The 24,143-nt window shown below is 40.7% G+C and overlaps 1 protein-coding gene across 1 annotated transcript; it reads left to right on the forward strand.

Annotated features, from left to right (window-relative positions):
* The first annotated feature begins 6,879 nt into the window (after positions 1-6,879).
* On the forward strand, positions 6,880-19,760 carry st6galnac5b (ST6 (alpha-N-acetyl-neuraminyl-2,3-beta-galactosyl-1,3)-N-acetylgalactosaminide alpha-2,6-sialyltransferase 5b). Its single transcript, XM_070909012.1, has 5 exons — positions 6,880-6,900; positions 7,433-7,633; positions 16,770-17,179; positions 17,809-17,916; positions 19,517-19,760. The coding sequence occupies exons 1-5, from the start codon at positions 6,880-6,882 to the stop codon at positions 19,758-19,760; spliced, it is 984 nt and encodes a 327-aa protein (XP_070765113.1).
* Positions 19,761-24,143: the final 4,383 nt, after the last annotated feature.

A 24,143-nucleotide genomic window follows, 5' to 3' on the forward strand; every position in this document is an offset into this window, starting at 1 on the left:
CGGTCCCGTCGAGAAATAAACACAGGAACCTGGAAGGGTATTCTTGGGCTCTTGGAGGATGCTTCGGCCACGCAGCTGAGCGTCAGTCGTGTTTACAGCGCGACGTCATTAATTATTCCAAAACGGTCTTAAAGGGGCCGCTGTGCACCCACTGTGGTGGCTGCTGCTGCTGCTGCTGCTGAGTGTCATGTTTCCCTTTGTTAGGATGGGATTTAAATCTCAAACACTGCAGTTTGTCAGCTCACACGAACAAGTGTAGGATTTATGTCAACGATACTGGTGAGCAGAAAGATTAGTACACTGCCTGTGTCTGCAAGAAGAGTGGTGATTTCCAAGTTGCTTTTTTGGGTGATTAATAATACAGCCAACATTGCAGGTAGTATTTTTAGGAGGCAGTGTCAGCTCCACAGTGAGTCGTCCGGCGGAGGAACACTGACCCCAGCTGGGTTTTCTGTGACATTGCAAATATGTGTCTCTCTCTCAAAAAGTAAAAATCATATGACTTGAGTTCACACATTTGGGAAAAACCACTTCATTAGAAGTTTATGGGAAGGTCCTGCACACCGACACAGGCGTTTCCACATTTCTACTTATTCTGGTTGATTAGTGTGAAGTGGAGCTATGCTGGAATCACATAAGGTCACTAAGAACTGATAATAATGATGAAGGTGTAACTTCTCCCATCCAAACACGTGCAACAAAAGTAGGCTCAGATGGATGTAAATCAAGCCCCGTCTTTACACGTCCACGTGGTCCTGAGTGGAGTCTTATTAGACGTGTGTAGTCCATGGGTGTGTAGGGCCTTTAAAGTACAGAAAATAAAAATATTACATACATATAGTGCATATGAGTTTTCTAAATGCATTATTATTTCATGTGTGACCACCAGTAAGCAGTACCTTATCATTGTGGGTGATCCAGGCGGCTCTCAATCCTACAAATACAGTTGTCTATTGTTGGCTAATTTCGACAGTACATATTTTATTAGTGATGTGTTTTGCAGGTGAAATCTTTTGCAAAGTAAATCTAGATACGCGAGTGGAGGAAAAAGTACAACTCTTCCCATTTAAAAATGAAGAGAAGACAATGTAACTACAACAACTTCAGTGTTTGTGTTCCATATTTGCACTCCCACACAGACACATGTTGATTATGGGTTTTGAGTATCCACTATAGTGACAATGAGCAGGAAGTGGCAGCAGAGACTGGGAATCACGTACAGTGACTGTGGGATCTAAGAGCTGCAGGGTTTTTCATCAAAAGATGAGATTTTAAAAGTAAGATCAAGGAAGAAGCATGTTTTATCTGTGACAGCTGCAGCCAAAGGTGTTCAACCTGGATGTTACCTGAACAATAATTGCCAAACATTATCCCCTTTTAATGGTTATGAATATCTAAAACATTAACATTTCATGCATTTAATGGAAGATTGGATAGAAATGGAACAGGCAATTTGTATTACACACTGACATCTAATAAGTGCTGTCTCTCTTAGTGCTCTGTGGATGAAAGTAATAAGAGCTCAGGTTGCCAAAGGCCACTCATTATGAAAGCATTGACTTCCCCGGGACAGATCATATGTTGATGTGGCAGGATCACTGCCAGTAGAGCACACGGGGAGACTCAGAATCACGTTATTGCCGAGTGCAATACATTAAATGTAGAACAATTTGTCTTGATGACACTGGTCTAAAATGGTGATTTTCATCCTTTTATGGCCTAGAACTGTTCCTACAGATCTAGATCCCACAGAGACCCACTGGTGTGTTTGATACAAAAGGGTGTGAAACAACAGCACATCACACAGCTGTTTCTCAGTCCTATGTCTCAGGGAATTTGTAATGTATCTTTTAAACTTCTGTTTATCAACGTCTGGTGCAGTTGGATTTTGATGCTATAAATAGATTGATTTCACAGACAGATGGACCCTGGATTTTTATAGCTCACTTGGAAACATACTGCTGTTGTGTGCATTCCTTATTGCATATTATTAGTTAAAAGAGAAAAGAAGTTGATTGTGTAGGGGAACTTGTTATCTATCTATGTTCTTTTTTCAACTAATTTTCATTTTTTAATGAACGGCGCTGACCTATACAACATTATATTACAAGGTCAAGCAAAGTATTTGTTTATTGCCAGCAGTGTGAAGGTTCACTAATCCTGCAAAGACTGAACAAGGACAATGACAGATGTCATAGGTGAATTGTGTTCCCCTCTAAGAATAACTGTGTTTTCCAGAGTTGCCAGCCCATCTGCTTGTCATTCAGTGAAAATGATGAATGCCAACAGCTTGCTAATTACATAATCGAGAGGGTGCACAACAGATACAGTCACATCTTGTGCTGGTTTTGGTTTGCAGTCCTCCTCCACTTTCTGAAACAAAAGGTAATTTCTTTCTCTGTGGCAGTTGTCCTTTCGCAGTTTGGATAGTGAGTGAGTTTTTTTTTTATAATCAGGCAGAAGGAGATGCTCTCAACACAATCACCCTTTTTCTTTTTCATTCAGTGGTTACAATTGCTGCAGTTGCAATCAACCCTGCTGACTCCTAAAAATTGAAATCCCCCAGGTCCAACCATAAAGGAAGTGATTCAGTAACGCTGTACAGCCGGGGCATCACTGCATAAACGAGCAACAGAGGGCACTAGGTGATTGGATAAACACAATGATTCTGAGAAACATATATTGCACAGTGGGTAACAGAAAATTGCATCTGTGATTGGTAGGGTTGCCAGCCGATGAGTCAATGATCTGTCTGTAAGCGGAGACAATTTGCAAAGCGAATGAAGATGTTTTATCTCTTGGGCCTGAAAATGGAGGACATAAAGCTTGTGTCTGTCTCCCGATGCTCTCTTTTTTAAACTTGTGTCACAGATAAAGTGGACAGTATTTGTCTGGACTGCAGAACACGATCACATTTCACCACACCTCCACCGTTTTTTCTGCAGGTGCATTAGTGATTTATATTGGTATTACAGTTAGATTGATACATATTGTTTATTGGGCTAATATTTCCCTTTAGATCGAAATTGGTCCAGTTGCTGCTCTCTCTTGCTTATATTAGCAGTCTGTTCAAATGCACAACATAGAAAATGCATTTATATTCACAGTATAAGAGTCATACAATGGTGTAATTGCTGTTTTCGAGGTATTTCTGCCCCGCCAATAAGACAATTCTGGTGAAAACATATAATTTAGTATCTTTTGCATTTAAACTGATAAAATTCACATAAAGATTCAGTGCAACTGCATATTGACTATTAGCTTTGCTTCAGTTCTGAACTGTCACTATTGATATAAACCTGTATTTTGAGTGACAAAACAAACTGAACCAAACTTCCATATTCCTCGAGCTTCTGACAGCATGGTATATTGTACCACTGTAACTGCACTTTATCACAAACAGCTTTGTAAGTTGGGAACGTACTCACAGTCCCTTGACTTTTAGTCTTAAGGTTTAGTTTCTTTACAGACACCCGGAGGCATCTACTCTTCAAGTTTGGGACATTGTAATGAGTAAAAACAAACTGCTTTTGGCAAAGCAAACAGGTGCAAACAGAGCAGATTATTTCACACTTGTATTGTATTTGGCTCAGCATAGGCAGGCAGCCGTCTGGCGCCTCGCTGGATAGGATGTTCGAGTTAATTAAAAAAGATTTTGTTCCACAGACATTTGCCTTGCCCTTGTGTGTGTGTGTGTGTGTGTGTGTGTGCGTGTTGTGTTGCGTGTGCTCCCCGGAGTTGTGTTTTGAGATGCATTTGAGACCTCAGGGACACCTCTAATCAAAAACACACAGACTGCCAGCCACCTAATCCTCTGAATTCACAATGACGAGGTGCATTATGAGGCGCTGCTCCTCAGTGAAACAGATAATTTGTTGATTCAAATTATTCTACTAATGATACGGCCATATGGTGTCAAAGACAACAGTGAAGAGGCAGAAAAACGGGAAAAGTCATTAAAAAAACCTGTGAATGTTACATGCTGCATAACTTTTGGAAATAATCAGCACCAGAATTGTTCAAGCTGGCTTTTCCTTTAACAAGAGCTTAAAGAAATGACAGCATTATCTCCACTCCAGCAACCTCCCTCAGGTGTCCATTTATATGTAGGACTGAGCTTAAAGTTGTATTGATCGCTGTCAAACCAACAAATGAGCTGAGACAATAATAGGTTCTATTTCAGAGCTGTTGTCTCAGAAGCTTGAATCGGTAGATAACGGCTTGAACTGTTACGAAGGCTAGATTAAAGACCAGAGTTGATCAAAACATTGTACATAGGACTCCGAACTTTTTAAAAAGCCACATGAAAATTCAATTCTAGGTTTAACAATCAATTCAAATGTTACGTGTTATACTGTACTGTATATGCATATATGTGTTTTTATCTATTATCTTATTTTGAAGCACTTTTTACTTTGTATGAGACAGATTCGGTAGAGATTAAACATTCATGATTTCCACATGTATATTCCTTCCTATTCCTTCCATGTTTGTGCTGCTTGTGAGCACTGGTTTAGAGGGAAAAGTATTTCACAGCACGGGCGCAGTGGTTGGCACTGTCGCACTGGAGATAGAGCAGGGTAGAGCGGGTTGGGGGTTCAATCCCCGGCTCCCCCCGTCATGCTGAAGTGTCCTTGAGCAAGACACTGAACCCTAAGCTGCTCCCGAAGGAGGCCAGCACCTTGCATGGCAGCTCGGTCGCCATCGGTGTGTGAATTTGTGAGTGAATGGGTGAATGAGACTTAGCAGTAAAGTGCTTTGGGAAACGTGAAGGTTGAAAAGTGCTATATAGGTGAGACCGTTTACAAAAAAATCTGTTTTGTCAGAAAAATCTTGTGACCCCTTTAGGTGTACTGAACCCCAGGTTGGTTGTCAACAAAAGTTGTCTTTTACAATGTAATTTTGGATTCTCATCTTTTATCATATTATATTATATCACTGTAGCCTGTTTCATATTAGTTTGTCTTGCTTCATATGGTGTGGTTTCATATTGCATGCTATCATATCATATTGTGTCTTATTACATTATATCATAGATTGCACTGTGTTGTCATATGTTGTGTTGTCTTGTGCCATCTTGTATCACTTCATGTTCTATATAAATGACTGTATCTGGCTTTCAGCTAGAAAGCTAATTGGTCTAAAAAGGCCATTGTTTAAACTTGTGTAAATCTGGGCCAAAAACATAAAAGGGAAGACACGCTGTTCCCACTGTAGCTTTTAAGTAGGCTACCCTGATTTCTCTCACAGCACCGGGTTGGACCGCAAATGTTCTGTGTTGTTTTTGAGATAAATTACTCATCAATTCTCACAAAGCCAACAGATACATTTCTGTTTGTGAAGTGCGACTTGCTGAGGAGTGACTGGAACAACACATTAGAAAATGAACACAATGATGGCAGCTCAGAGGGCGTCTATAAAAAGGCTCATTCCCCATTTCCCAGCTCCTCCTGACTAGATTACAGCCTCCAGCAAATCTGTCTCCCATGAGGAGCTTTAGCTGCTCAGGTTGCCGTGACAAATGAGAAAAGATGTTTCCTGTCCTTAAATGGGATGTCCCAATATCTACTTGAATGACAAAAAAGAAAATGGTGATGCATCGCACCAAGTTGTTAGTATATGCTGTATCAGCCAGTGAGTCACTGCTACCAAAATGTCCTTTTATTGCTGTGTAACTCAAGAGATCTAACAAAATGTGTCGATCTGAGAGAGAGTCTGTTGAAATTGTGTTTCTGTATTTAATTCCTTACTACTTATCAGCAAATATCCTTCATCAAAACTCAGTCTTTGCAGGCAGTTTCATGATTCAAGTCCATTTACAGATTTCTCTCTGACACCTTATAGTAACAAATATGTAAAACAGAAAATATACAATGAAAGCTGTGGTAGCATTGTACAGTAAAGAAAAATGTCTGAAATAGAATAAATTCATGTAATTTCTGAACCATTGTAGAAATAAATGAAAAACAAAATGCTCTTCAGAATTTCGTCTACTTCACATCTGATAGCTGGGGTGAACCAAAGGCAGCATTCATTGCTCCCAGCAGAGATATATGGTCACGAGGATGATGATTATAAAACCTGCCATCTCCATGATGAATAGAAATCCTCAGTTGGATTGAACAATGGGGAGAAACTTCATTACATGGTTAAAACGCCAGGATGAACTTCTGAAATACAAAAACTTAAATGTTTGAAAAGTTATGTTGTTTGGACAGACTACGATTTTGGACGTGAGGATTTACACAATGAGAAAATGGAGTAACACATCTGAGAATAATACATTTCATTAGAGAAACCCATTGATATCACCCAGACTGACTGCATCAAATAACTGTGATTCTGTATGAAAGCAGTGAAAGCTGCATTTACATGAAAATGAGCTGTTTCACACAGTGTGTTGAGAATAATGACTGTCGTTTGATAATTGTGCCAAGAAAAATCTGTAAAGGAATATTTTAGTAAATAGATCTGGTTAGAAACAGAGACACAGATACATACAAATGTGTAATATAAACACACATTTGAGAACCCCAGAGCCTTTAATAGGCTGCTGAATAGGAGTATTACTGCGTGTTGCATATTATCATAATCTTATGTGTGTAATTACCATCTCATGAACCCCCAGTGAACCCTGAAACCGAGGTAAACAGGGAAGTCGAGTGGTTTAGGACCATGAGGGGTGCAGACTGGAGTGAGGGCGTCCCTGTAGAGGAGAGCATGGGAAAAAGAGTAGTGGAGCGTCGGTTTCTTTCTGTGCGCGCTGATCCCAGTGAAGCCGCCGCTCAAGTGTTGCATGCTGAAGAGTCCCGACGCTCTGTGAGAGAGCTTTGGCCCCGATAGGATGAAGGCTCGATCCACGACTGGAAACGCGGGGAAATGAAGATGAAGATAAGAGTGGTAATGAATGAGACCCGCAGGAAACATTCACTGTGATGTTCATTTGCGGGCTTTAGTGTTTAGCTGCTCAGAAGTGAGTTACAGGCTGAGCTGTGTCATTATATAGTCTGCTGTGACCCAATTGCACTTTGTGGTGTCTTAGTTTCATTTTTTTACAGTAGCTTAAATGCATCTTATTCCTATTATAATACTGCTGTAGGAGATTGTTGTTCTGCAGGGGAGGGGAGTAATTAGGGAAATGTTTGACTTCAGTAGCCCAATGCTATTTTTTGCACCGCTCTTTAAAACATGTTGCCCTGTTGACAGGGCATTTGAGTGGCACAGCTGACATTTCATTTGCAGCCTTGCACGAGGAAAGCGCAGCTGTTATTATTGTGTTGCCTCTGCTCTGAAGGCTGACATTTAATTAGCAGTGATTTCTTGACCCAAAAAAAAGCTCTTGTCCTGAAGCTTATGTTATTAACCAAGAGCTCTGACTACGTGTTGTTTTCAATGGTCTTTTCCAACTCGTGTCTTTCATGTGTCTCTTCAGTGCCAAGGGGTTAGTGGCATCATCATCGTCACCACGGTTACCAGTTTCATGGTGGTGTACAACAGCAGCTCTGGTGACAGATCGGCAGCATCATCGTCCCACCGTTCAGATGGTCCTGTTCCTGCCACCAGAAAGCCAGAGAGGCCACGGAGACTCCCAACACCTACACTGGAGGGGTACACAGGTGTCATGGATCATAAGGTAAACATGCACCATCTGTGCACTGGGATATCTGTCTCCTTGTGCAAATTAATCGACAATGATGATGTTGCAACTGGTTCTTCTTTTGAAACATTAAAATATGTATTTTATTTCATGTATACTATAGTATAACGTCTAATTTACGTAAAAGCTACTAAGGAGGCCGGAAGCACGGAAGAAGATCTGTAATTTATTCTTAACAGGGCATATGCCCTTATATTTGGATGCCAGTTTGTCTTCTTTGAAAAGTAAGAAACATCTCCAACACCAGCACAGACATAAAGGTCAAACCTCAACTTTGTTTGTTTGTTCCAACAAAAACAATAGCAGTGTTTGGGGTGAGGGATCAGGTTCTTGTCAGTGCATTAGGTGCCTGCTTGGAGAGGGGAGTGGGATTTGGAGGAATAGCATTAGCGGAAGGTTTTGGAAGAAGCACATGGAGGCCAGCAGTGGACATACGAGTGACAAGGACAGCAGCGCATGGGACTTTGTCATACCAAACCGAAGAGGAAACACAGCAGAAAAAGGGGAAGTAAAGTCACTCTAAATATCATCAGCAGTTGTCCCTTAACATGGCAGCAGTGCCTTTACTCTCCTGCCATTCTACAGCCAGGAATTTGAATTAATTTTAACATATTAGTGAGTGACATATTAGTGACATATGTGTCGAGCACCCAGCCCTGCAAAAGAACGATGATGTCTGAGGCCCTTTTGTACATATGTAATTCAAACTGCGCCTAATCTGTATGCTGCTGTCATCAAGGTAAAGCAGAGAGACTAGCATGTAAATTTAGAGTTCAGGTATCCACTGAAAATGGCTTTTTGAAGCTTCGGGCACTGCCGGGAGAACTGAAGGATCCACTTCTGTGGGTTTTACTTGCGTTCTATACATTATGTCCTTATTCAGCTGAATCTGACATCCACGTTTTTCAGTTTGGGTAATATATGGATTATTGGCATATTTTTTTAAAGGCAGTGTACTGTTTTTGTTTCTCTAAATTTTGTAATTGAAATTGTGCAGCAATTTCTGTTACTGAGGGAGAGCTTCAGAATAAAACAGGAGTTTATTACAGTTTTATTGCCCCCTGTAAGGCCGTAATGATATCAGTTAATCTCTTTGAACTCAACATTGAACTCAAAAGCTGAACTTGCCGTGGTAGTACCATCTCTAAGTCCTCTCTGTAGTTTACTCCGTTTCTTGATTCATAATTAATGTGTCCGCCATGAAATATTTAGCAACAAAAGCACTTAAAACGGGATGGACCTCTATTAGAACGGCTACTCAAGACATCACCGCTGTAATCTTTTGGTCATACAAGAGCCAGAGTCAGTGTTATTGTAATGCAGAGGCCTATCATTCAGACCCAGCGTCGTGTTGCAGACAGCTCATTCAGATAGATCATTCAGACAGCGTCTCCCCCCAGTAAGAAAGATACGCAGCGAGGCACAGCAGAGTGGAAAGGACATTGCGTCACTCAGGCAGCACTGGGCAGGAGAGAGAAAAAGTGCTGGTTACAGTTCACCTTTCAGCGACTAATGATCAGTGTCGTGAGAGTGTGAGAGTGATGTTGTTTTGGAGAGAGGTTTGATCCGGCTGAGGCTTCCTGGATTCGTCTCTGTTTCTTGACTTTCAAGATTCAAAGTTCAGGGCTCCTCGGAGATGTTGTAACACTCATCAGATCCCTTTAAAGTCAATGAAAGAGAAACATTCATCTACAGATTATTAAGAGAAATGAGAGGAAGCTGCTTCGATGTGGACATTTAGGTGGTGTTGGCACTTTATTATTTCCTGACCGTCCACCTCCTCCTGGCTGATGGCTGATTCATGATGGATCCACACTGCGACATTTTTCATACTGCTTAGTGTCACTTTGCCCCCCTCCAGCCCTCTCCCATGGGGGCTTCCAGCTCTTTCTGCTGCTGCTGCACCCTCAGACAGAGCCGCGGAATGACTAACCAGAGCGGACCTGCTGTAGGATCTGTGGAGTGGGTGGATCAGTCTGTACTGCTCCCTTCATGGTCATCTGAGGTCTGCTGCTGCTGGAGGGAATCTTGGCTTTGACACAAGCACACACACACACACACACACACACACACACACACACACATACACAGGGTTACACACACCATTCACACACCACTGGTGCATGCATGCAGAAAACCCCATGCAAATGCCCAGAAACCTTGTTAGAATTTTATGCCCTCCCCTCATCAGAGCCAGGGATGCTTGAAAATGTGAGGACAGCTCCATCTAATGTGCCTGCTAGACCCTGTTTATGGTCTGTATTAACGTATGTGCTTATCTTGTCTGCATGTGGCTGTGATTTCACTGAGGTGGGTGGTGGTCTGTGCCTTCTTCGCTCATTTACGTCTCACCCAAGAGGTCGCAATACACCGAGCGCACATTAATCACTAAGACTGTGCTGCTTTCCGTGGCTCAGGGTTAAAGGCTAGACATTTGGCTTTCCCTTCAGTCCTTCTGGTGCTTAATGGTGATATGAAACCCACAAATCTATATAGTGTGAGATCAGACTTCAAAGTTATAGTGCACATTTGTGTGAGATATTTTGAGCAACTGGCGAGGAGTCTCAGTGTTCATTCTGTTTCTCTCTGACTGCTTTCTGCAATGTCTGCAGGTTTTGTGAGATGTCCTCCTCTAGTATGTATTTCTTTTCTCTGACAAGCGACAGTAATTAGAGCTGCAGAGTTGAATAGATTCTTTTCAGATACACACATCCACACACACTTGTGAGTTTGAACACCTGAATAGACAGCCGCTCCATTCTTCTGCTTCTCTCCTCTTCTTCTCTCCCTCTCTGATGTTTTGCCGATTCCAGTTAAAGAGATGTTGACCTTTGAAGAACTGTCAGCAGAATCAATCTACACTGGCCTTTATACGCTCTAATCACAAAGACTGTGTGAGAGCATGAATGTGGATTGTGTGCCTGTGCCAGTTTATGATGTACCTACTTATTATGGGCAATACCTTTCTGTGCTCTGACAGCCTTTAATGCAGTCAGCCTTGGAGAAATAGGTGTAATTGGAAAGTCTGTTATGCAAAAAAGGTGTCCTGTCTTCACTGACCCCTTTGTAACGTACAATTCAAGCTGTCTTCTACTGTAGGTATGTTAATGTACAGCTTACTTAATGGATCAATTCTCAGGATATGCAAATTCAGGTGTCAACCTCAGAGTGATGTTACATAGCCCAATTTATAGTCATGCTCATATACCTTAAGGCCCCATTTACACCTGTTAACGTGTGATCTGTATCTGGATCCGTTATCTGGGTAATGAAATCCGATCCATGGATCCCTGCATTTACATCTGGTATTAAAATGCGTTCTTGTTATCTCGATTGTGATCAGATCTCACGTGCGGTTAACGAGGCTACGTCTTCTGAGATGTGGCCCTCCTCTTCTCTCTGTCTGAGGTTGACTGGATGATGATGAAGAAGAAGACAGGCGCCTTGATTATTTCTCCTTTGTTCCTTCAAATTGAGAACAGAGCAAGTTAAGGATCGCGGCTTGAATGTGTGTCACAGGGAGGAGCTTAATGAGATATCAACTGTCAGGAGGATTTTGGTGTAATTAATTGGTCTTTCTGGGAAAAGAAAGACCAATTAATTGATAATTAAAACCCTCACACCACACAACAGGTGCCACTTAATCCACCTCTACGCTTTAGAAAGTGTACAGTTGCTGTTATGATAATGACCAAGGTCTAAATAATTTGTGCCACTGAAAGCAAATACGGCTGGGTCGTCATGTTCGCCCACCACCGCTCATACTACAGGCTGTTTGACATTAATAAGGTTGGAGATGTTCTATATTTTTCGTATTGTCAATAAATCCTATAAAAAGAGCAAAACCAACAATAAATGTATCCTCCTAAAGAGTATTGTATGTGTAGCCAAAGCCTAAGATAGCTAAGTCTTCTGTGCCACAGATCTCTGTTGATGTTCAAAAACAATTAAGAACACATCAATGAGCCCCACCGTAGCACTGGGTGGCATGTTTCTTCATTAATTGGAGTCAATCTCACATACATCAACCTTTCAGAGATAAATACTCAGTAGCACACCAAATCTGAAGCTGAAAATAGGCACTATTTACTCCTGTTTGAGTAGCTTTTGAAAAAGAATACAATTCCTGTGTGTTTTAAGAAATGATTTAGCCTTTTTAAAACGTGGAAAATTGTTTTTGTGACCTATTTGTAAAGATTTTTCTCTGGTAGAACAAGTGGGGATTGTTTACTCTAGCAGGAGCAGAAAATTTACATTAATCATGAACACTAATGAATCATCATCATCTCAAATTAGGACCACTATGGAAATTTGTAATTTTTACCGTATCATGCTTCCATTTTATTTGTTTGTTTTATTTTGTGTTTCTGCATGTCCATTTTCAATGTTGGATTGAATTTGAGTCTTTTGTTTTGGTTTTGTTCTTTCTTTCATTTGTTTTGTTTTGTTTGTGAATACTTGGACAAGTGTGGTATGCATAGGTTGTTTTATGACATTTTTTTGCATCTATAAAATTTAAAGCAATGCATTGTGGATTTGTTAGCAAAAAGTTGTGTACCAGCCGCCATGGACGCTACTTTTTCTGTTCCAATTTGGCATTTTTTGAAGGCACAATATTGTGCATCAATTTCACTCTCAGAATTCTGACACTCTGACAAAGCCATATTCTTTTCATGGGATTTGTTAACAATAAGAAAAATATAGAATAATCCCAGCCTTATCCTTTAGATCCATGGTTAACAGTGACAATAGGGCCTTTTTGTTCTTTGCTAATGACTCCTCTCTGACCTCTAAATAGCTCAGCCTTGCAAAGTGTTTATTCCTGTAGGTTTGTACTCTCTACCCTGCTTAAACTGAAAGGGATGCAGCCAGAGGGTGGTGGATTGGAGGCACATTGGAGGCTCTGGTGCAATAGTAGAGGCTGACTGATGGGGTTTGCTCTGAAAGCAATTATGATCCTCGGTTCCCCTGGGAAGTATATAAACAGGATCATACTGATGAGTCTGGAGTCAGTGTGTGGGTGGTAATTGACTGGGACAGGAACCAGAGTCATACTCCTAACTGCTTCTTCTTCCGCTGCTCTGAACGCCACGGCTCTCTCCTCTGTTTTATCACTCTTTTTATTGAAGTATCCCAACATACAAAAACACACATTGAAAAAAACTCAATATAGTACACAATATGTCTTCCTTCTGAAACAAAACCACCTACTCAACCCATCCCTTACTCTGCTTACTCACAAGCTACAACAATACATTCAAAATGTAAAATAATAAACCACGAAAAGGGGATTAAATAGGATAAGACTGTCGTCTTCACTCACAGGCAGATCAATGCAACAGGTAAATATTCATAGATTAGGAAGCATCCCCTTTAATGGATTGCTCAGAAATTTGAAGATTGAGCCCCAGAAATGATCCAGCTGCTGGAAGATGTCATCTCTGCTGAAGATCGTTCAGAAAGTGATGGTTCAGCAGGGTTTTCCGCCCCATCCTCCTTAATAAAGCTGTTTGTAATTATAATGAGGTTGCCCCATAAAAGACCACATTATAAGGCAAACAAAGTACATTGCCAGGTGTCAAGTGTTTTTTGAAACACTGGCATTATCTAAGTATACAGGTTGTGGCACAGGCAAGTGGTATGTAACAGATTAACTCTTGGGGTACACTGCGTCAAGCATAAACAAAGCTTACGGACTGTGTGTTAAAATCAGTTCCTTTTGTGTTGTAGTGGTGCTTGCAGGCAATCATAGCTGTTGGTGGGGTATTTGGTGGTGGCGCAGGGCACGGGGCATTGTGTGCACTTCAGGCTTGCAGGGGAAACTGTCCTCTCCAAAAACCTGAATGAAACGTGTTCCATAAAAGAAGTTGGAGTTTTGTTTTGACCTCTTGGTCAGTTTTCCTGATCATCTACATGGGCTTGTAGGTGTGCGTTTTCTGCTTGCAGTGATGACAAGGATATGATGATATCAAGTGTTGTCAGTGTGGATTTCATCTGTTTTTTGTTGGATACTTTTGTTTGCAGTTGAGTTATACAGATCTGAAGCTCCATTAAAATCTCTTGTCTTATGGATGAAACATCAGACCTGATAGCATCAGGCATTAGCATGTTGGCACTAGCGTTGTCCTGATGGCTAACGTTGCTGCCTTGGTTAGCGGCCTCCTTTAGCCTGGTACAGCCTCTAGAGCAGGGGTATTCAACTAAAGTTCAAAGAGGTCCAGTTAGAGAAAATTTCCTCAAGCAAAGGTCCAGAACATCATAATGTCTAACTTGCGTTGTGACTTAGTGTGATATATATTGAAGTAGCCTAGCAGTTGTATCAACGTCTGCATGTAATCAACAACTGACAAACTGTCAAATCAAATAAAGAAAGTACAGTTCAAAAACAGTTTGACAATATTTATTGTCACTTAACATTGAACTATACAGATATATAATACTGTAGATATGTATAATGTTCTTCTCTCATTAAGTAAAAGAAGGGTTGCTTTTAAAAATAAAATAGAGAAAATAAATAAAATAGCTTTTGAAAAAGTGTGCATCTTAAAATAAAGTGCTTAATTTTAGAAAAACAAAATAAAGTGTAGCAGCAACTTGAGTTTCCCTTTTTCTTTGTTAACTGTTTCATATGTTGACTTAACAGTCTCAACCAATTTCACAATAAATAATGTGTCTTCTCTCCCATAATAATTTATTGATTATAGGTCTGCCTGTTAGTGACCTATGCTCTAGAGGAAGACTTGCCAGCCATTTGATGAAGATGGCTTATTTACTATCACAACAGTTTGGTTGTTTAGAAACTATTTGAATGTTCGACAAACTACCTCCCAGGTGAACTATAGGGGTTGCTGAATGTATGAGGCGCACATCTGGAGACATCTTCTCACCGCCATGACACCAGAGGTCCCTCACAGCTGTCTTTAATCCCAATATCACATTTCAGAGTTCACTGAATAACCTCCTAAGGTCGAACCTATTTTTTGTTTATCCAGGAAAGTGTATTGCTTACGAGGTTATGCATTATTGATCGAAGTAGACAACCCTCTGTCCGCATGATAAAGTGCAGACTGAGTGTGTGTGTGGGAGTCAGCAAGTGTTGAAGTGCTAGTTGGTTCACAAATTAAAGGACCACTGTGTTAATTCAAGGCTGACTGTCAGTAAAAATCTACCTTTAATATGCAGTACATTACACTCATTCGTGTATTCATACATTCAGTGGTCCGTGTGTCGTGTCTTCACCTGCCTGCCATCTGAAATACTCTCCATCTGATTCTGAAAGCCCCTCTCAATGTGATACATGGTCTATAAGTGGCTATTTCCCAGCATCATCAAGCTGTCAGAAGCTCGGGGAGCTGGCACTGGAGCTTCAGCGTCCCTGTCAAGGACACTTTTATTATTTCACAGGCACTTTAAAGTACAACACCGGCCCTGCAACCTTCAATTGCCTTTTACTAGTTTAACACATTCCCTGACTTATGAAATAATATGTATAACGTAAAATATATGATTCAAAGTTGCTTGGGAGTAATTGTTTGGACAGTGCAGAGGGGAAAATGAACAGTATCTGTATGTAGAAGAAGAAACAACTAAAAGGACTGGGATTTTTCCCAGCTAAGGCAGGGAGGGTGTGTTTGTGCAGTGAAGCACGTAATTCGCTCCAGCCTACCTGTTATTGAGGGAGGGGATGTGTGTACAGAGAGTGCACACACACTCCAACAAGAAATGGTTTGCTTTGGGCAATGTGATGGGGAATGGAAATACCTGTTCCTCAATGCATAGACTGTGATTGTATGTGTGTGTGTGTGTGTGTGTGTGTGTGTGTGTGTGTGTGTGTATTGAAGGGATTACAACTGGTTTTTGATCTAGACCCTTTTAGACAGTTGTAGAGGAACGTGATTGTATTACATATCTGGGGCCACATCGAACTCATCACACCCAAACACCCCCACCTATACAGATGCAGAACCACACATACACACACACACACACACACACACACACTAGGCAATCATTCAGTGTGGGGTCACAGAGATAGTGGGAGAGTATTATAAATATAGCAGTGGAAGCAGCACAGCCGGTGGCACTGGTAATATCACCAACATGTATGCAGACACACACACACACACACACACATATACAGCAGACAAACACGCACACACACACACACATATATACAGGCACACACACCCACAGACGAACACACACATTCCCACCTCAGAACCTGCTGGAGTGTGAAGCTCAGAGCACAGTTCAGAATGCCAATGTAGCCCTCTATTAAGGTTGGGAATAATTCATGTGAAGAGTCTCTGGGTTTCTGCTGTCGGATCATTCAATCCGAGCTCGCCTTTTTCAACTTTGAAAACCTGATTGGACACAACAACATGAACACCTGGTCAATATAATGCAAACCAACACAACAGCCCTGCAACATGCTACCTTTACATGAATGATCATCTGAGTGAACTGGATTGTGTATAAGGGAGCATGTTCTGACCGCTTCTGTACATGCATTCCTTCTTTTGCTCTGAGACTGAGTAAATGTACAGGCTTACGTGTATTCATGATTGTCTTACAAAATCAAACTCCTACACAGAATAGCCTCTGCTCTACTGTCAACCATGATAATTTGCAGTGCATTTGAATAATAGGATACCTGACAGAACAGCCCATTACCAGTCTAGCTGCTCGATTCTGTGCCAGTTACACTTTATTCAGCTCCTATTCAGTTATCAATGTGTGTGAGCTTGATGTAAAACTACACTAACCTGTGAATATGAATCTAAAAGGCCTGGAATTAAATTCCAAAGTTTTGCCTACTTCATCAGATACTTTATATCAGGCTAGTGGAAATGCCTTTGTCATGGCTGTTGTGTCCAAGTGTGCTACAGACTGTGCTGAACTCTTTCAGGGTCATTGTTTTTTTCCTCTTGGCGGCCAGACTCTATGATGGCTACAGGCTTCTGTTGCTACTTTATCTTTTTTAGCCACACTAGCAGTGCGGCTCTAAGGATGGCAATGTTACTCTTTCAGACTTTGGTGATAGCTGGACTTTTCCTCTAGCACAGAGAGATTAAAATGACTGTTTCACAGCTTTAACCTTTCACCTCTACAGCCTCTGAAGATGCACTGCAGGACTTGTGCCCTGGTGACCAGCTCCGGCCAGCTAACTGGGAGCAAGAGAGGTGAAGAAATCGACCGCTCTGAGTGTGTAATCCGTATGAACGACGCTCCCAGCATACGCCATCAACAGGATGTCGGCCAACGCACAAGCCTGCGTGTCGTGGCTCACTCCAGCCTGCAGAGGGTGCTGCGGAGCCGGCAGGAGCTGCTCAACGCGAGCCAAGACACAGTGTTCATCTTCTGGGGACCCAGCAGCTGCATGAGACGGGATGGAAAAGGCCACGTTTACAACCACCTCAGGCTGTTAAACCAGCTACTGCCCAAACTTAAAGTCTACACCATTTCCTGGATCAAAATGCTGAAGTTTGATGAAGTATTTAAAAAGGAAACAGGAATTGATAGGTACATGTTCGCAGGATCAGTCCTGTCTTTGTGATGTTTGTTTTGGAATGACGTAACTGAGACAAACAACAAATCTGCGCGTGAAAAGATACGTACAAAACAAGAGAGGGGCAAACACAAAAACAATCTCTTCAGCTTGTTGGAGCTCTAAACACTCAGAGCATTAATAATACAATTTAAATTAAAACTTAATACAAACTAAATTAAACCACCTGTACTGTAGAAAAATGGCTGACTTAATATGAGCTTACAAAATGAGAACCAAATAGATAAACATTTTGTCAATGTCAATCCAGCCATTCATAAACTCATTTGCATGTGAACAGTAAGGCCACAGGAAGATAAGAGACGTTGCATTTGAATGGAGAATCCGTGTTAGAATAAATGTCTTACTCATGGATTTCCTTTATTGTTGTGTACAAGGCACAGAAACAAAGAAAGTCTGTCTTCAGTCTGTCTTTTTGCCATCATCTGGGTTTATCTCTGAAAAGATGATTGCTCAGGTAGAATCTTACGGGTATACAGCTTTAATCTCATTTGGTCTCTTGGAAGGAGCCATTACTCTCAATCATATTTACACTATATAAGTATGGCTTTACTAAAAATGGTCATCTTCTTTTGTCTTCCAGGAAGAGTTCCAACTCCTGGCTGAGCACCGGATGGTTCACCATGGCGATAGCCCTGGAGCTGTGTGACAGGATCAACGTGTATGGCATGGTGCCACCTGATTTCTGCAGGTGGGATCACATTATTTTTTATTCCAAGAATGTAGTTTTATGTCAACTTTGCATACTAGTAGGAATCCACAAATACCACAATACCAAGACTGAACCACATACAGACTTTTGTATTTGATTAGCAGGCCAGTCTGTTGTTTTGTACCAAAGGGTTGAGAAAAAAAATGTTGTCAGCCAGATGAACAGATTACTCATTACTGTTGTTTAGCAGTCATTTTGAGTTTGGTGCCTTCATGTAGGGTCATGTAGGGTTCCACAATGCGACTCAAAAGTTCACGAGCTGTAGGTATGGTAATGTTTAGAACCTATCTTTTTAGATAGAGAGCCGGTCTTTGAAAAAGAAACAAGGCAATGTCTGTTTTAATTATCCGTTTCCTAGCAACAGGACTTAAACCACCTCGACGCCAAGAACATTGTGTCCTTGACTTTTCAGGTCAAAAATACTGACTCAGAAGTTTCATTTGCAGACATCATAAGTTTTAATTAAATAAAAAAGGCTGATCTGACCTTGTTAGTTATTAATGATAAACAACCTTCAATGTAACTCTCAGTTTCATGTACTAATTTAACAAATGGCAACAAAGCAAGACTTTTATTTTTTTATTCCACACATTTATTTTAAAATACCACTAAATTTACTTATATACGGAAAGAACAGGAAAACAGACAACCAAATAATAGTAAATCAAAGTTACCAAATGATACTAAAAATACATTTTTGACATATTTATTTGAAAGGAACCAAACATTTTGCACAAGCACTTTTAAGCAGTAGCTCTGTTCCATCTTTTAAATTATACATCCAGGACATCATCGAAATTCTTTATCCTCTGGACTTTTCGTTTGTCATTTCCTGTTTGAGCAAGTGGGGCAAGTAGTGCATGCAACGGACGAGACGCTCTCTTCTGTTGCAGCTCCACTCTGTGATTTACTGTGTGCTGACAACATGGGTGTGTTTCTACGTAAAAATCTTGTCTAGTACATCTTTAATGAAGTCCTCAACTTGTAATGACAATATAACATTCACTCCCTGCAGTGACAACTTCAAGTGTCTTTTACTGCCAAGCAGTCAGGCTGGTGAATGACTGTGTGATTTCAGCACCAGTGGAAATGTTCTTCTTGACATTTTGCAATAAAAATAACACATTTCACTGAACAGGTTCAAAGTACAGCTGTTTAATATGCCTATGTAACATTTAGGTTCACTGGAAATAAAAGAATAATTTGGCTAATGTTGTTCTCACATGATTCTACAAGGGCACAAGGGACAGCTCGACACATTTGGATATTCATCAAGAAAGTCCAGATTCAAGTGACTCTCATGTGGTGGAGTCCTCCACTGAGCTTGGTGTGACCGTGATCATCAGAGGAATAAGATGGTGTATAATGAACACATCTGTGAGCTTCTGATATTTCTCTTTTTCTTTGTTCCTGTCTCCATTTTATTCCCCACTGTGACTCGCTTCCTCTCCCCTCTCCCCCCACCCTCATCTCATAATTATCTGCACTCTATTTCCACATCCCTCCCTCACACTTTGACTTTCATGCCTTTTCATGCTTTGTTCCTCTCTGTCTTCTCCTCTCCCCGGCTCCCGTGTAGATCCTCCTCTCATCCCTCCGTGCCGTATCATTACTACGAGCCCTCGGGGCCCGACGAGTGCTCCATGTATCTCTCCCACGAGAGGAGCCGGCGAGGAAGCCACCACCGCTTCATCACGGAGAAGACAGTGTTTGCAAACTGGGCTCGAACCCTCAACATCCACTTTTACCAGCCAAACTGGAAGCCCACTGCTGTCATCACCACTATGAACAGCTCATACGCTCCAGTTCCAGCTGGATCCTGAGATTCAGTCCAGAGACGATCCCCAGAAGTGCAGAATATGGGTGTGGACAGTTTCCAGCGCGCAGATTCCCTCTCTGGCTGATATGAATGCACGAGACAGCAGTAGGACAGAACAAGTTGCTGTTGTGGCTGTTAGCCTACTGCCTAAGCAGCTTGGCAGAATGGGATCATTGCATAATAGCAGCACAAAGCCTCGACAATGTTTTGGAAGTGTAACTATAATAGGATGAATTTCATACTGGAATCAAAGCCATGGAGCTGCTTTAATAACACTCGAGCTGTCAGAGAGGAGACAGACAATGACACAGTACACCGCTGCACTAACTGCAGTATTATTGATTCATTTTCATAAAGCTGAATACTGATTAATCAATGGCACATTGCTTCTGGTAATTTGACAGTTTTAATGACCTGAGGAGGAGTTTATACTTTACAGTTACACACATATTAAACATCACGTTTCTTCAAAGCTGATTGAGATATAGTCCCTTTAACTTCACATTCACTTTATTCGTACATTTATCCCTTTTCAACAATACAATATTCACAATACAGGCGAAAAAGATGACAGAACAAGCCCATTACATTGCAGTATTGGAGTATACCCTATAAATCAATAAATTCAAGGTTTTAGGTAAAGAAAAAATTACAATAACAAACAATACAAATGAGCAAAAAAGGAGACGTATTACTTACTGGTGCACATACATATGTTGTTGGCACCTCAAACAGATAGACAGACATTAAATCAATGAACGGAAACAAGACTTAATTATGTTTTTAAGTAATACATTTAAAGACACACCATGACCTCCTTGATCTATCGTATAACGGACTGAGGGCAGGCATCCTTCCAACACTGAAGTGCTATGGTGTTCAAACTAATGCTGTGCTCTGAGGGTACACCAAATATTGCAATAAATGGATTTTTGGACTTCATTAATCGTTTTGTCAATGAAATGTAAGAAAATTGTATGCAGTATAGAACTATAGAGTAAGGTCGGCACATGTCTTGTTTTGATCCAACAAACAGCCCAGAATCCAATGAGATTCAGTTTACAATGATGCAAAGCAGTGAAAACAGTGAATATTTGCCTTTTTTGACTTTTTAATTAATAATTTCTCGCTTTTGTTCCAAAAGGATTGTGGAATGTAGGATTTCTGCAGCAGACTTATATTCCTGAAGAAGGATTTAAACAGGATTATAGACCATGACTAGAGGCTAATACAATGTACAAAATGTGACAACAATTAGACAATAAAATGTGAAAATAATATTCATTTATTATTGTCATTGTCAAATGCATCTTCAAACCACAACTCGCAATTTTGCTCACAGAAATAAGATTTTTGGACACAAAGGACAAGTGCAGTAATTTGATCTGATTTCATTGTGCATACTTGACTAGATGCATTTAAAAATCATGTGTAAATATAATCCTCCTCAATCATATCTAGACTCAGTCCAGATTAAAGGAGCAGGCTAATAAGCTATTACTTTGTTCTATGGCTCTGCAACAGATGGCCCCACAGAAAAGCCCATATGTGTCTGATACTCCAGGCCATGATTTGTCCTGTTATTAAAACCAAATGTCAGAACAAGCCCTCAAAGGCATCCCCCCTGACTAAAGAGCAAGTCAGCCACTGTAATACAGATACAAATGATTAGATTAAAGTGTCCAGAGCAGCCTCTAAAATCCTGACCCATAGGCTTTTGCCTCAGCCTCTTCAGCATAAGGAGGGGAGCTGGTTGTTAGCAAGGGATTATACTGTGCTATCCAACCGTATCTCCAGGGTGAGGGGAGCAGCAAGACTATTGCAGAATTCAAGATGTGCCGCCCTGCAAAGGGGGGCTGAAAAAAAGACATTGACTGCTGCCTGTTCCTGTGTTCATTCAGATTGTACCACGAGCGCCTGTACTCAGGTGGAATCTTAATGTTGTAATCCTCTCAGGTGCTCTGAGAAAGCCCATGCAGGGTGTCATGCTAAGTGCACTGGCTGCTCCTGAGATCTGCGCTGTGTGCTCTGCACATCAATTACTGGCCCTTCAGGTAGAAAGGTTGGATTTTAAAGGCTTCAAAGGACAAGCTGGCTGCAAATGAGCCTGCCGGCGTTGTCTTAAACACATGCTCGAGGCGACATGATGATTTTCATTGACCTTGGAAATCTGAGGACAAATAATTATACTGAGGTGCTTGGAGCCAGAGGGACGTTACAGACATTTTTGGTAAAAATATATAGGTTCTTGATGATGTGTGGTAAGCATTTTTTTATTTGTATGTTTATACATTAACTTTATCAATTTCAGTAGTTATTTTCAGAGTTGGTGAAAGTTATTTAAATTGACCAAAACTTGATTAAAGAAGTAGTTAGACGGTTTGGGAGTTAGATGAGAGGAGTGATACCACTCTCAAGTTTGTACGGCAAATATTAAGCTAGAGCCAGCAGCCGGTTAGCTTAGCTTAGCATATGACTGGAAACAGGGGGAAACAGGTAACAAAGTCTGCCTGTTAGTACCTCTTCATGCTAAACTAAGCTAACCGGCAGCTGGCTTCAGCCACATATTTACTGTGCAGATATGAGAGTGCCATATTTCACAAAATGTTGGACTTTTCCTTTAAGCTGTTACGGCTTCAGCCTTTGATACAAAACTGTGTGTGATGTTTTAGAAAATATCCGAGAAAAAAAGGTGTAACGATTCATAAAATCCACATTTTGCTGTTCCATGATTCAGTATGTGTTTACAGCGTAAATAAGTACAACTTGCCTTACATTTCTGGTGGTAGATTATTATAACATTCAATGTAGTATTCAGTGGAGTATATTTGAAATTTCTGAACGAAACAGTTGAATTTTGCCAGATCCCTTTAAGTGATTTTCCAGGAGCATTTAATACAAGACAAAACAAATGCAGCACTTTACAACACGACAAAAACATCAGATGTGGTGATAAAAACAGGATAAAACATCTTTTGGCAACTTCCACAGCACTGCCTTTGTGAATTGTGGTTTCTTTCCCCCATGTGTTGATTCATTTAGCACGCTATTGCACTGAATTGTGAGCCGTGTGCTGAGCATCATAATATGATATTATATGATTCACTGTTGCACTATTAATGCAGCTCTCATTAATTAGAAACACTTTGGCTTTCAGACAGTGAAGTTTTAATGCAGGTCTTAAAACAGCAGTTTTAGGGCTGATTATTTTCACACTCCATCAGATACAGTGCAAAACATGAAATATCCTTGTATTTTTCACCAAGAATAAATCTCAACCTAATCCCCAAATTCTTAATTTTCAGTGTTCAATGTACCAGTCATGTGTGTCTAATACTCGTGAACATCCCTGCGTGTTTGACAGTGACACGTCTGTGAGTCGAGCAGCAGGATAAACTCACACTTTCATCTCCTCAGCAGCAATTTTGATGTGACACATATCACACGTAACCACATACCTGCTGTTGATAAGCACAGTGTCGGAAACCGCCTGAGCCGCAGATCTGCCCTGTTCATGATAGCAGGCTGTAGAGTAATTGTGGAGCTTTATCAGCAAGCCTGCAAAAAAATACCATCATCTTATAGAGCGAAAATGTTGTAGAGATAAGAATTCACGAATGGGCTCTCTCTGATTCACAACATGTCAACAAGTGATCTCGAACTTTTACAAAGTCAAGTCTTTTTTATAGCAAGAATCCAATAAAACAAATGGTTAAACTGAAACCTTTTTTAATTTAAACACAGGACTGTGTGTTATGAGTCTGCACTGACATCTGGTGGCTTCATGTGTCTCAGTATTTTCTGTTCAGGCTCTGATGAATTTGTTATGTATATGATAAAAGTGTAACATAAGGTAGATGTGCAGCAGTTTAATAATGTGTAATAGTGTATCAAGCAAAAGTGAAATCCCATTAAAAAAGAGATTTCTGGCTTTGAAAGTTGATCAGAAAAGGCCATTTTAAAACACTGTGTGGTTTAGAAACAGACTGGATGGTTCAAGGCCGTCTTCATTGTGCTGCTGCTTTCTTTATCTGTATCCACGAGGTGAATAAAGTTTTATCCATTATATGGCCTTTTTTAAAATCGCTACCCACTCAATTACAGTGACATTATCATGTATTTTAATGCTTGCTATTTCATTCAGTTTAATGAGACACCACTGTTAGATGAAATGATTTTGTCTTTTTTGGCAGGTTTAAAAGATTGACATTTTACTTGAGTTTCATGACCTTCACACAGACAGTTTTCTGTCAAAAAGGGATGAATAACTGAGTGATGATATATGGACAGCTGTGCAATCAGATGGAGAGCATGCACTCCACTTGAAGTCATATGCTTTGAGGCATATGGACAATCATATCACTGTATTGGACATATTCCCATATTT

Source organism: Enoplosus armatus, chromosome 7 (genome assembly GCF_043641665.1).
Source record: "Enoplosus armatus isolate fEnoArm2 chromosome 7, fEnoArm2.hap1, whole genome shotgun sequence".
NCBI lineage: Eukaryota > Metazoa > Chordata > Actinopteri > Centrarchiformes > Enoplosidae > Enoplosus > Enoplosus armatus.

Excerpts from the sequence above, each read along its gene's own strand:
- st6galnac5b (XM_070909012.1), top strand. The coding sequence starts at position 6,880 with ATGAAGATGAAGATAAGAGTG. Across the intron at positions 7,634-16,769 it reads CAGGTGTCATGGATCATAAG|CCTCTGAAGATGCACTGCAG; the intron begins GTAAACATGCAC and ends TCACCTCTACAG. Across the intron at positions 17,917-19,516 it reads GTGCCACCTGATTTCTGCAG|ATCCTCCTCTCATCCCTCCG; the intron begins GTGGGATCACAT and ends GCTCCCGTGTAG.